At 43.7% G+C, this 12,523-nt stretch overlaps 1 protein-coding gene across 1 annotated transcript; it reads right to left on the reverse strand.

Annotated features, from left to right (window-relative positions):
* Positions 1 to 873: 873 nt before the first annotated feature.
* On the reverse strand, positions 874 to 1,767 carry LOC134340859 (probable G-protein coupled receptor 139). Its single transcript, XM_063038432.1, has one exon. It carries the CDS (start codon positions 1,765 to 1,767, stop codon positions 874 to 876), a length of 894 nt encoding a protein of 297 aa, XP_062894502.1.
* Positions 1,768 to 12,523: the final 10,756 nt, after the last annotated feature.

Consider the following 12,523-nt stretch of genomic DNA (forward strand, 5'->3'; position numbering starts at 1 on the left):
CCCGGTTCTCCACCTCTGAGTCAATTCCTTTTCTCCCTGCTGTTCCTGAGCCCCCGGCGAACTCTGTTTGCCGCGATAATATGACTGACTGTTAAAGCATTAAAAATCAGAATCAAACTGTAACGATAGCCATTAAATGCTCTTTATTTGATAAGCCATTCAATCCTGGAAACATTTTAGTAACCACCTTGGAACCCTCTCTAGTTTCAGCACATCCTTCCAAAGATAAAGGGCTCTTATCTTAAAATTATCATGTTTCTAGATTGGGTATTAACGCCAACCCTCAGCGGAAGAAAAGCCAGCTTGCATTTACAGGCCGCAACTGCATAAAACCCCATCGAAGACAGCTGGTAAGCATGTCCATTTATGGGTCGGACGACAGTATCGTCTGCCAGCCGTTTTAAACTTCCGTTTTTGTAAAGGACCACGCGTTTTCAGAAGGAAAAGGCATTCGAAAAACGCCAATACAATGGATGTTACACTTATTCCAGCTCACTTTAAAAGTCACGGGTTTTCCATGTTCTCGACATATTACTGAGGTTCTCAACGAGAAAGTCCACTCGTGTTCCGGAGACCGTTAATCTGTTAATTGTAACAGAACTATAGCAGTGGATGAAAAATCATACCAGCAACACGTGGGTGGTTGGCACTTTTCATTGCAGTCTCTGCTCGTGTGAAGATCTCATTAGCGAGCCAGCATTGGCTGGCACATCGACCCGAATTAACTCAGCTAATTTTGCTGAACTAACCGGTAATGACAAGTTACTAACTTTTTCTCACCAGGCTGCAAAATATATGGTTAAGTTCCCGGAAATGTGAATGATATCGCCGTTTATTTGAACTCCGAACAAACTTTACAATTGGACTTGCGTTTTAACTACAGACCCGACCACTAAATGTGAGCAGATGTTTGAGTCCATTCGTCAATTGGTCCCTGAACCTCCTCTGTGACAGAGTGTAGATACACGTGTTGGTGCATGTACAGAGATACCTCAACATCAACCCAAACTGTTGCAGGATATATCTCGGATTATTCAAATATCTATTTGTGTAAGAGAAATTCTGAACTTGCCAGTTCATAGTGTATACAATAATGGGGATCCACAACAATATGAAATTGGCTGACAGAGCGAACAACAAAATTATTGACTTTCTCCGGTTCTCCACCTCTGGATCATTCTTTTTCTCGCTGCTGTTCCTGAGCCCCCGGCGAACTTTGTTGGCCACTATAATATGACTGACTGTTAAAGCATTAAACAGCAGAATCAAACCGATCGGTAATAACGGTGTAGTGATAGTGTTAAACAACTGGTATGCTTTCCACGCTGGTAAAGTTCGGTATTCCATTTTCGCAATGCATCGCCAGGATATGTTGTCAATGATAAGGTAAGGTTCTACCGCAAAATAGAATGGAACACGCTTTGCACAACATCCTAAACACACAATTACAATCACAATAGTCGCTGTCCTCTCGGTGCAGTGCCGTTCCCGCAGCTTTTGACTACAAATAGCAATACAGCGATCGAACGTGAAAGCCACCGTGAGCCAAACAGAACAGTCCATGGTTGCGAGCCTCAGGACAAGCGTCATGGAGCAAATCGGTGTAATGAGCAAAGGAGGGCCATACATATAAATATTATTTATATGACCGAGTACAACAGCAATAATAACGCACAATAAATCAGCTGCTGCCATTCCCAGCAGGTAACGGGAGATGCATTTAGAGAGTCCGCACTTTCTCACAGACAGGATCACAATCGCCACCATATTCACTGCAAGGAAGCAAAGAAGAGTTATGTTCATTTGCACAATCCCTGATCATTTTTAATTCATATACGCGCAGACAAATGTGTTGAATCGGACTGAGTGAACCTCAGACATCTGATCCGATGCCGGGCCAGGCAGAGCTCGATTCAGAGAGTGGAAATACTGTTCGCACGGGCCCCGTCACCCTCATTCGATCGGATGATAAGGACGGAACCGAGTAGCAGCTGAACCGCAACTTTGCAGTTGCCGGCAGGTTTTCGAATCGGCTGCTTATCGACCCACTGATCTAGACAAACCCATCATTGTAGCTGAGAATGTTGAAGGTTTTATACATTGCGGCCATAAAATGGACTTCGGGAGACTTTCTTCGGAGATAACATTTTGGAGTGGAGGAAAGGCACAGCTAAATTGATTTACAGGTGGCAAATAATGTTGAATCTTTTACCTTGGGACGGAGACGCAATATAAAGATTTTGGCATCCTCACCTTGTGAGATGGATGTAAGAAATAAAATAAACCAAGTTTCATCTAAATTAAAACCCACCTAGCGAAGAAGGACACATTTAAATGTAAGTGGTTTGCACGTTATTGTGGCAAGTTCAAAGACAAATAAACGGATAAAATATACCAGAGAGTTTAGAAAACACTGTCACCGAAAAACGGGAGATCTCGCAGAGAGAGCTGCAATGGTGCTTAAGATTTTGTTTTCAGTTAGTAATCGTGTGTTTCGATATTGATGCAGAATCAGGTTTATAACAATATATGATGGGGAAGCTGGAAGGTGGAGCAGGGTAAAATGCTAAAACGGTAGCAATATCAGTAACAGTAGTAATCTCGGGATTACTGCCTGTGCCACGCGACAGTGAGAGTAGGAATGCGATGAGGTGGAGGATAAATGCGTGGCTGAGGGATTGGAGCAGGGGGCAGGGATTCAAGTTTTTGGATCATTGGGACCTCTTTTGGCGCAGGCGTGACCTGTACAAAAAGGACGGGTTACACTTGGCTCCTAGGGGGACCAATATCCTGGCAGGGAGATTAGCGAGGGCTACTGAGGTGACTTTAAACTAGAATGGTTGGGGGGTGGGAATCAAATTAAAGAGGCTAGGCGTGAGGAGGTTAGTTCACAACAGCGGAATGGGAACCAGTGCAGAGAGACAGAGGGGTGTAAAGTGAGGGTAGAAGCAAAAAGTACTAAGGAGAAAAGTAAAAGTGGCAGGCCGACAAATCCAGGGCAAGCATTAAAAAGGGCCACTTTTCAACATAATTTTATAAGGGCTAAGAGAGTTGTAAAAGAGCGCCTGAAGGCTTTGTGTGTCAATGCAAGGAACATTCGTAATAAGGTGGATAAACTGAAAGTGCAGATTGTTATCAATGATTATGATATAGTTGGGATCACAGAGACATGGCTCCAGGGTGACCAAGGATGGGAGCTCTACGTTCAGGGATATTCAATATTCAGGAGGGATAGACATGAAGGAAGGGGAGATGGGGTGGCGTTGCTTGTTAAAGAAGAGATTAACGCAATAGAAAGGAAGGACATAAGCCAGGAAGATGTGGAATCGATATGGGTAGAGCTGCGTAACACCAAGGGGCAGAAGACGCTGGTGGGAGTTGTGACAGGCCATCTAACAGTAGTAGTGAGGTCGGAGATGGTATCAAACAGGAAATTAGAAATGTGTGCAATAAAGGAACAGCAGTTATAATGGGTGAGTTCAATCTACATGTAGATTGGGTGAACCAAATTGGTAAAGGTGCTGAGGAAGAGGATTTCTTGGAATGTATGCGGGATGGTTTTTTGAACCAACATGTCGAGGAACCAACTAGAGAGCAGGCTATTCTGGACTGGGTTTTGAGCAATGAGGAAGGGTTAATTAGCAATCTTGTCGTGAGAGGCCCCTTGGGAAAGAGTCACCATAATATGGTGGAATTCTTCATTATGATGGAGAGTGACATAGTTAATTCAGAAACAAAGGTTCTGAACTTAAAGAAGGGTAACTTTGAAGGTATGAGACGTGAATTAGCTAAGATAGACTGGCAAATGACACTTAAAGGATTGAAGGTGGATATGCAATGGCAAGCATTTAAAGATTGCATGGATGAACTACAACAATTGTTCATCCCAGTTTGGCAAAAGAATAAATCAAGGAAGGTAGTGCACCCGTGGCTGACAAGAGAAATTAGGGATAGTATCAATTCCAAAGAAGAAGCATACAAATTAGCCAGAGAAAGTGGCTCACCTGAGGACTGGGAGAAATTCAGAGTTCAGCAGAGGAGGACAAAGGGCTTAATTAGGAAGTGGAAAAAAGATTATGAGAGAAAACTGGCAGGGAACATAAAAACTGGCTGTAAAAGCTTTTATAGATATGTAAAAAGGAAAGACTGGTAAAGACAAATGTAGGTCCCCTACAGACAGAAACAGGTGAATTGATTATGGGGAGCAAGGACATGGCAGACCAATTGAATAATTACTTTGGTTCTGCCTTCACTAAGGAGGACATAAATAATCTTCCAGAAATAGTAGGGGACAGAGGGTCCAGTGAGATGGAGGAACTGAGCGAAATACTTGTTAGTAGGGAAGTGGTGTTAGGTAAATTGAAGGGATTGAAGGCAGATAAATCCCCAGGGCCAGATGATCTGCATCCTACAGTGCTTAAGGAAGTAGCCCAAGAAATAGTGGATGCATTAGTGATAATTTTTCAAAACTCGTTAGATTCTGGACTAGTTCCTGAGGATTGGAGGGTGGCTAACGTAACCCCACTTTTTAAAAAAGGAGGGAGAGAGAAACCGGGGAATTATAGACCGGTTAGCCTAACGTCAGTGGTGGGGAAACTGCTGGAGTCAGTTATCAAAGATGTGATAACAGCACATTTGGAAAGCGGTGAAATCATCGGACATAGTCAGCATGGATTTGTGAAAGGAAAATCATGTCTGACGAATCTCACAGAAATTTTTTGAGGATGTAACCAGTAGAGTGGATAGAGGAGAACCAGTGGATGGGGTATATTTGGATTTTCAAAAGGCTTTTGACAAGGTCCCACACAGGAGATTAGTGTGCAAACTTAAAGCACACGGTATTGGGGGTAGGGTATTGATGTAGATGGAGAATTGGTTAGCGGACAGGAAGCAAAGAGTGGGAATAAACGGGACCTTTTCAGAATGGCATGCGGTGACTAGTGGGGTACCGCAAGGCTCAGTGCTGGGACCCCAGTTGTTTACAATATATATTCATGACTTGGATGAGGGAATTAAATGCAGCATCTCCAAGTTTGCGGATGACACGAAGCTGGGTGGCAGTGTTAGCTGTGAGGAGGATGCTAAGAGGATGCAGAGAGACTTGGATAGGTTGGGTGAGTGGGCAAATTCATGGCAGATGCAATTTAATGTGGATAAATGTGAAGATATCCACTTTGGTGGCAAAAATAGGAAAACAGATTATTATCTGAATTGTGGCCGATTAGTAAAAGTGGAGGTGTAACGAGACCTGGGTGTCATTATACACCAGTCATTGAAAGTGGGCATGCAGGTACAGCAGGCGGTGAGAAAGGCGAACGGTATGCTGGCATTTATAGCGAGAGGATTCAAGTACAGGAGCAGGGAGGTACTACTGCAGTTGTACAAGGCCTTGGTGAGACCACACCTGGAGTATTCTGTGCAGTTCTGGTCCCCTAATCTGAGGAAAGACATCCTTGCCATAGAGGGAGTACAAAGAAGGTTCGCCAGATTGATTCCTGGGATGGCAGGACTTTCATATGAAGAAAGACTGGATGAACTGGGCTTGTACTCGTTGGAATTTAGAAGATTGAGGGGGGATCTGATTGAAACGTATAAAATCCTAAAGGGATTGGACAGGCTAGATGCAGGAGGATTGTTCCCGATGTTGGGGAAGTTCAGAACAAGGGGTCACAGTTTGAGGATAAAGGGGAAGCCTTTTAGGACCGAGATTAGGAAAAACTTCTTCACACAGAGAGTGGTGAATCTGTGGAATTCTCTGCCACAGGAAACAGTTGAGGCCAGTTCATTGGCTATATTTAAGAGGGAGTTAGATATGACCCTTGTGGCTACGGGAATCAGGGGGTATGGAGGGAAGGCTGCGGCGGGGTTCTGAGTTGGATGATCAGCCATGATCATAATAAATGGTGGTGCAGGCTCGAAGGGCCGAATGGCCTACTCATGCACCTATTTTCTGTGTTTCTATGTTGCTATTAACACTCAATCACTGGCTAATATTGACAATATGACCGGACATCAGAAACGGGTAAGGGTCCCAGAGAGAAATGAAGGAATGAAATGAAATATATATTTAAACCCAAATAGGTTTGAAACTCTAATCAGATGAGGCATCACCTGTTACAAATGCTGCAAATACAAAGCCCACGCATACAGTTGTAGCCAATTCCAGTTACTTACCCGGGACACCAATCGCTGCTAGTACAGGATAGTAAATACTCGCGATGTAGTAAATTGCTGGATATCCCATTTTCTGTGTTAATTTGCAATCAGTTGAAAATAGTCCAACTGCCGATATCTACTGTTGATTGCTTTGCAAACTCTTATACAGGAGAGGAAAGTGCACTCTGACAATTAATCATACCACGTGGTCAGTCACATCAGAGACAGTCCACTGAACAATCACATCAGGATTGTTTTCATTTGTATTAATTTCGTCATCGTGCAATTAAAATCGCTCCCTCGGTGGAATCACAAAATAACAATTATGTTTAATTTTGTTTATTCACATCTTCAAAGGAATGTTGTACATTCTTTCTCGATGACACAGAATTGTTGCGTTTCCTATAAAATAATCCTCAGTCTCAATACTTCTACAACGTGGACGAACCCTCTCTAATAATTATAAATAGTAACAACGGACGACGCGCATTAAGATTCTAAGGTGAAGGAAGGACTTTCAGTTTGATTTTGGAATTCAATGATCTTTTCCCGGAAGGGGAATGATCACACCTCCTTCTTGCTGTCAGATTAGTTTGGTGCCACAATAGTAGTCAATCTGGATGAAAAACAGTTTCGTTAACGATTAAATTAATGATGTGTCTGGAAGGTCATCTCCACGTTTAAACTGGTGTGGGAGTAGCGGGGTCATTTGTGATTAATGTAAGGAGACTCTTTCACAAAACTATCTGTAAAAAATAGATACATTCAATACCATTTTCCCCACAGAACTACACTGTTTAACAAGAAGTACTCGTATTTCCCCCAATAACATATCGATCCACTCCCTCTTTCTCCATTTACATTTCTTACAGGTGTGTTATTTTCATACAATGTTCACTTCATTTGTTTCTTTTATTGTATTGTAAATTTTACAAGGCTCGGTGTGTCCACTGTGGGGAGGCAAATAACGTCTAACAGCGGTGATTTATCCATTGGTGATGCATTCTCAATACTATCCTTACTGGTTATAAGACCCGTTGCATTAAAGTCAAATGAGTTAATATCAGCCACAAATAACAATAACTTATACTCAACACAAAGTACTCTGCAGATGCTGGTGTCAAAGCAACATGCACAACACGCTGGAGGAGCTCAGCAGGTCGGGCAGCATCCGTGGAAACGATCAGTCAACGTTTCGGGCCGGAACCCTTTGTCAGGACTGAAGAGGGAAGGGGCAGAGGCCCTATAAAGAAGGTGGGTGGAGGGTGGGAAGGAGAAGGCTGGTAGGTTCCAGGTGAAAAGACAGTAAAGAGAAAGTTAAAGGGGTGGGGGAGGGGAAGCAGGGAGGTGATAGGCCGGTAAGGTGAAGAAGGAATAAGGGAAAACACAATGGGTAGTAGAAGGAGGCGGAACCATGTGGGAGGTAATAGGCAGCTGGGGGATGGGGCAGAGTGAAATAGGTGTTAGGGGAAGGGAGGGGGAGGGAATTACCGGAAGTTGTAGAATTCTATGTTCATCCCAAGGGGCTCAAGACTACCTAGATGGTATATAAGTTGTTGCTTCTCCAACCTGAGTTTAACCTCATCATGGCAGAAGAGGAGGCCATGTATGGACATAACCGAATGGGAACGTGAAGCGGAGTTGAAATGGGTGGCAACCAGGAGATCCTGTCTGTTGTGGCGGACGGAGCGGAGGTGCTCGACGAAGCGGTCCGCCAATCTGCGTCGGGTTTAGGCGGACGGAGCGGAGGTGCTATATACCTTATATACCGTCTAGGTAGTCTCCGGCCCCTTGGTATGAACATAGAATTTCATAGGGTATGAACGAAGCCTTCCGGCCCGACACGTTGACTGATTTTTTTTCCACGGATGCTGCCCAACCTGCTGAGTTCCTCCAGCGTGTTGTGAGAATAACTTATACTCGCTCTGACCCTGCTTGTGGGAAGTCCCATGCCTTCAAAATATCTCTGACAAATCATTCGGGAAACTGTTTTTCTTGTCCCCAGCCTCGCGTTGTTTTATTAAAGAATCTGTTTCTGATAAATATTTTGTTTGGGAACCCCCACGCCCTGACGAAACACTGTACAGCCAGTCATGCTGTCCAGTGAAAGAGGGATTGCCATAAATAGTGTCTATGTCGCAGCTTGTGTCTTTAGTAAATAATAGATCTGTACAACAAAATCAACATGACACTGTTTCGGTGAACTTGCCATTTGTTTTGGGACAGTCAGGTTTTTTTTTCCATTTCATTCAGCAAATGAGAACCCTCGTTTTATATCGGTCCAAATTTGTCTTTAATATCAACAATACAGCAAGTCAAACTCCTCTGGAATAACTCTTCATTTGTTTGTGATTAATTTAACGGCGATTGTGATCCTGTCTCCGGGAATGTGTGGAATTTTGAAATCCATCCCCCGAACCAGGTGGAAATGGCAAAAAAAAAGATCTCATACCAATTGTCTTCGTTGCGATTGTGCAGACGAATTACATCTATTGTTATGCTAATTTATTGCTGATCACTCATATTTGCGCTCAGGCTCTTGCCCCGAGTGTTGTAAACAGGGACAATGACATTTGACTGACAGTGAACCATAGAACCATAGAACACTACAGTACAGAACTCAGGCCATTCGGCCCTTCGAGTCTGTGCCGAGACTTTATTCCGCTGGTCCCGTTTATCTGCAACCAGTCCACAACCCTCTAGACCTCTCCCATCCATGTACATATCCAATTTATTCTTAAAACTTAAAAGTGATCCCGCATTTATCACATCAGATGGCAGCTCGTTCTACACTCCCACCACTCCCTGAGTGACGAAATTCCCCCTAAACCTTTCCCCTTTCACCCTAAAGCCATGTCCTCTCGTATTTATCTCTCCTCATCTAAGTGGATAGAGCCTACTCGCATTTACTCTGTCCAAACCCCTCATAATTTTGTAAACATCTATCAAATCCCCCCTCATTCTTCTACGCTCCAAAGAATAAAGTCCTAACTTGTTCCCTGTAACTCAACTCCCGAAGACCCGGCAACACCCCAGTAAATCTTCTCTACACTCTTTCAATCTTACCTATATACTTCCGATAGTTAGGTGACCAGAACTGCACACAATACTCCAGATTTGGTCTCACCAATGTCTTATACAACCTCGTCATAACATCCCGACTCCTACACTAAATACTTTGATTTCTGAATGCCAGGATGCCAAAAGCCTTCTTTACAATCCTGTCTACCTGTGACGCCACTTTCAAGGGATTATGTATCCGAACTCCCAGATCCCTTTGTTCCTCCGCACTCCTCAGTGTCCTACCGTTCACTGTGTATGTCCTACCTTGATTTGTCCTTCCAAAATGCAACACCTCACACTTGTCTGCATTAAATTCCATCTGCCATTTTCTGGCCCATTTTCCCAGATGGTTCAGATCCCTCTGCAAGCTTTGAAAGCCTTCTTCGCTGTCCAGAACGCCTCCAATCTTAGTGTCATCAGCAAACTTTCTGATCCAATTTACCACATTGTCATCTAGATCATTGATATAGACAACAAACAAGAATGGTCCCAGCACAGATCCCTGAGGCATACCACTAGTTACAGGCTTCCAGTCTGAGAAGCAGTCATCCACTTCTAATCTCTGTCTTCTCCCACACAGCCAATTTCGTATCCAGTTTACAACCTCTCTATGGATACCTGGTGTCTGAGGTTTCTGAACTAACCTCCCTTGCGGGACCTTGTCAAAGATCTTACTAAAGTCCGTGTAGACAACATCCACAGCTTTTCCTTCATCTACTTTCTTGGTAAACTCGAAAAACTCTACAAGATTCGTTAAACACGACCTACCACGCACAAAGCCATGCTGAATATCCTTAATCAGCCCTTGGCTGTCCAAATACCTGTATATCCGATCTCTCAGAACACCTTCCAGTAATTTAGCTACTGCTGATGTCAGGCTCACCGGCCTGTAATTACCTGGCTTATTTTTGAAGCCTTTTTTTAAACAACGGAACAACGAAGCGCCCTTTATCTCTAACCATAACGCAAACACTGCTTCTACAGAAAGAGGTGAAACCTTTCCCAGGGTGTTACGGTTTTTTTCTTTGCTAACCCTTTATCAAGTTAACAATTATAAAGCTAAATCGTTTAATTGTATGTGGTGTTCCGTCTGTTATTTTGTGGTACTAATTTGCAACAGGGTAACAAATCACACAGCATCCACAGCAACATGGCCTTTCAGGGTGGGCTCGCACGTTTGGCGGGGCCAGAGGTTGTCTCCCCTAGACCTGCACAGCCGACGGAACCGGAGTGTTTCAACTGTGTGTGCATCGTCCGGGATCGATTTCGTTGGATGCTGTAGGATCGCCCTGAGCATTGATCCAGTGGGTTGTGTGTTTCTGTCTGTGCTAAAGTGCATACGGTACGTAGGTATGGATGTTGCTGACGTTCAGCGGGCCGAATTGCAAGTCGATTCACCTGTAGTTGGGGGCGAAAACTTCAAAGACAGTTGCTCTAGATTCTGCGGATCGAGGGAAAGGAGTGATCTGAAATGGAATGTTTAATGAGTCGTGCAGCGAGTGGTGAGATTTCTGAGTTGGTATCTGCCCCTGCTTCCCCGGCGGATAAATGGCCAAATCGCCATACGGAAGGTCCCCGGTATCGTAGGCTCAGAATATTCACGGGGAATACGCCCACCTCGGCATGATCCGGAGGTGATAAGAGCGCTTAAACTTCAGGAAAACTTAGGGAACAATGATCACAATATGATCTAGTTCACATTGAAATTTGAGATTGGAAAAATATAATCCAATGTGTCGGTATTTCAGTGGTGAGAGGGTATCCAGGAGTGGCCCTATAAACTGTTTGAAGAGAGACAGATAGAGAGTTATTTACCACCGATATGTTGCTTTTGAAGAGAGAGAGAGAGAGAGAGAGAGAGAGAGAGAGAGAGAGAGAGAGAGACGAAGATTAACGGTTGGACTGATAAGGGAATTAACTTTGGAGATTTGGAGATAAAATCCGAGCAGCTCGAAGGTTGCTATGGTGACCAAAGGCAGATTGTTGATGTTACTTCCAAGGACTTGTTGCCTGCTTGTGCATTTCTTCACAGACAAAGGAAGGAGGGACTCTTTGAATGGCAGGTGATGCTCAGCCTGGTGAAGTAAATAGGAGGTCAGATGATACAGACCTCAGACACATGATCGGGACACTGAATGAGCATTGTTGTGCCCGCAGAGAAAGTGGGTTGTGGAGGATCGATCAGGCGGATCGATTCCAAATTGCTATTCCAGTGAAGGAGAAGGGGTTGACTGGTGGAGAGTTGTCTCTGTGTCCACCCTTGCTCCAGCACAGGAAAACCGGTCCCCCTGGTTAAAGTCACAATCGGTGACTTGTAAAGGATTTCGAAGGACGACGAGGAAAATCGACAGCATCAGCTCACCTGAAGACTCAACTCACTCTCTCTCTCTCTCTCTCTCTCTCACTCTCCCCATCACTATTCAACTGAATACCACAAACTGAACTGAACTGAACTTTACTCAACATCGTAAGACTGTATCTTTTAACCCCTAGACCTAAAGAAGCTTGTTTTTTTTTCATACATATATACATATTCCACACTTACTTTTATATATAATCATCGTGAACCTGTTTGATTTATCTACATTTATATTACTGTATGGCGTAGTTACTAATAAATATCTGTAGTTTATAGCAATACTGGACTCCAAAGTGGTTTCCATCTCTGCTGGTTTCTTTATCCCCGACACGGGGTACGTGGCAGTGGAACAGAGGAAATTACAATGGCATGAGAAGGGTACTGGCCGAATTTGACTGGAAGGGGACATTTGCAAGAAGGACAGGAGGGGCAGCAACGGGTGGAGTTTCTGCGAAAAATGAGGGAAGCGGAAGACAGAAATATTACAAATAAGACGAAATTCTCAAAGGGGAGAAGGACACTACCGTGGCTGGCCATTGAAGTCAGAGCCAAAGTAAAAGCAAAAAGAGAGGGCATACAAGCAGCTGGAGCAAGAGGAAAGATAGAGGATTGGGAAGATTTAAACATCTTCCAGAAGTAAACTAAGAAGGTCATTAGGATGTAAAAGGTGAATTATGAAAGGAAGATGGAGACTAATATCAAAGAAGATATTGAAAGCATTTTAAGTCTATAAAGGGTAAAAAGAAGATTCGAGGGTAGATATAGGACCAATACAAAATTACGGTGAAGGTACTGTAATGAAAGGTGCTGTAATGAGAATGATGACTTGAATGCGTATTTTGCACCAGTCTTCACAGTGGAAGACGTGTGCAGTATATTGGACGCTCAGGAGTGTCAGAGAAGTGAAGTTTATGCAGTGCAAACTACGACTATAAACGTGCTCAG

This window comes from Mobula hypostoma, chromosome X2 (assembly GCF_963921235.1).
Source record: "Mobula hypostoma chromosome X2, sMobHyp1.1, whole genome shotgun sequence".
In the NCBI taxonomy this organism is placed as follows: domain Eukaryota; kingdom Metazoa; phylum Chordata; class Chondrichthyes; order Myliobatiformes; family Myliobatidae; genus Mobula; species Mobula hypostoma.

Excerpts from the sequence above, each read along its gene's own strand:
- LOC134340859 (XM_063038432.1), bottom strand. The coding sequence starts at position 1,767 with ATGGTGGCGATTGTGATCCTGTCTGTGAGAAAGTGCGGACTCTCTAAA.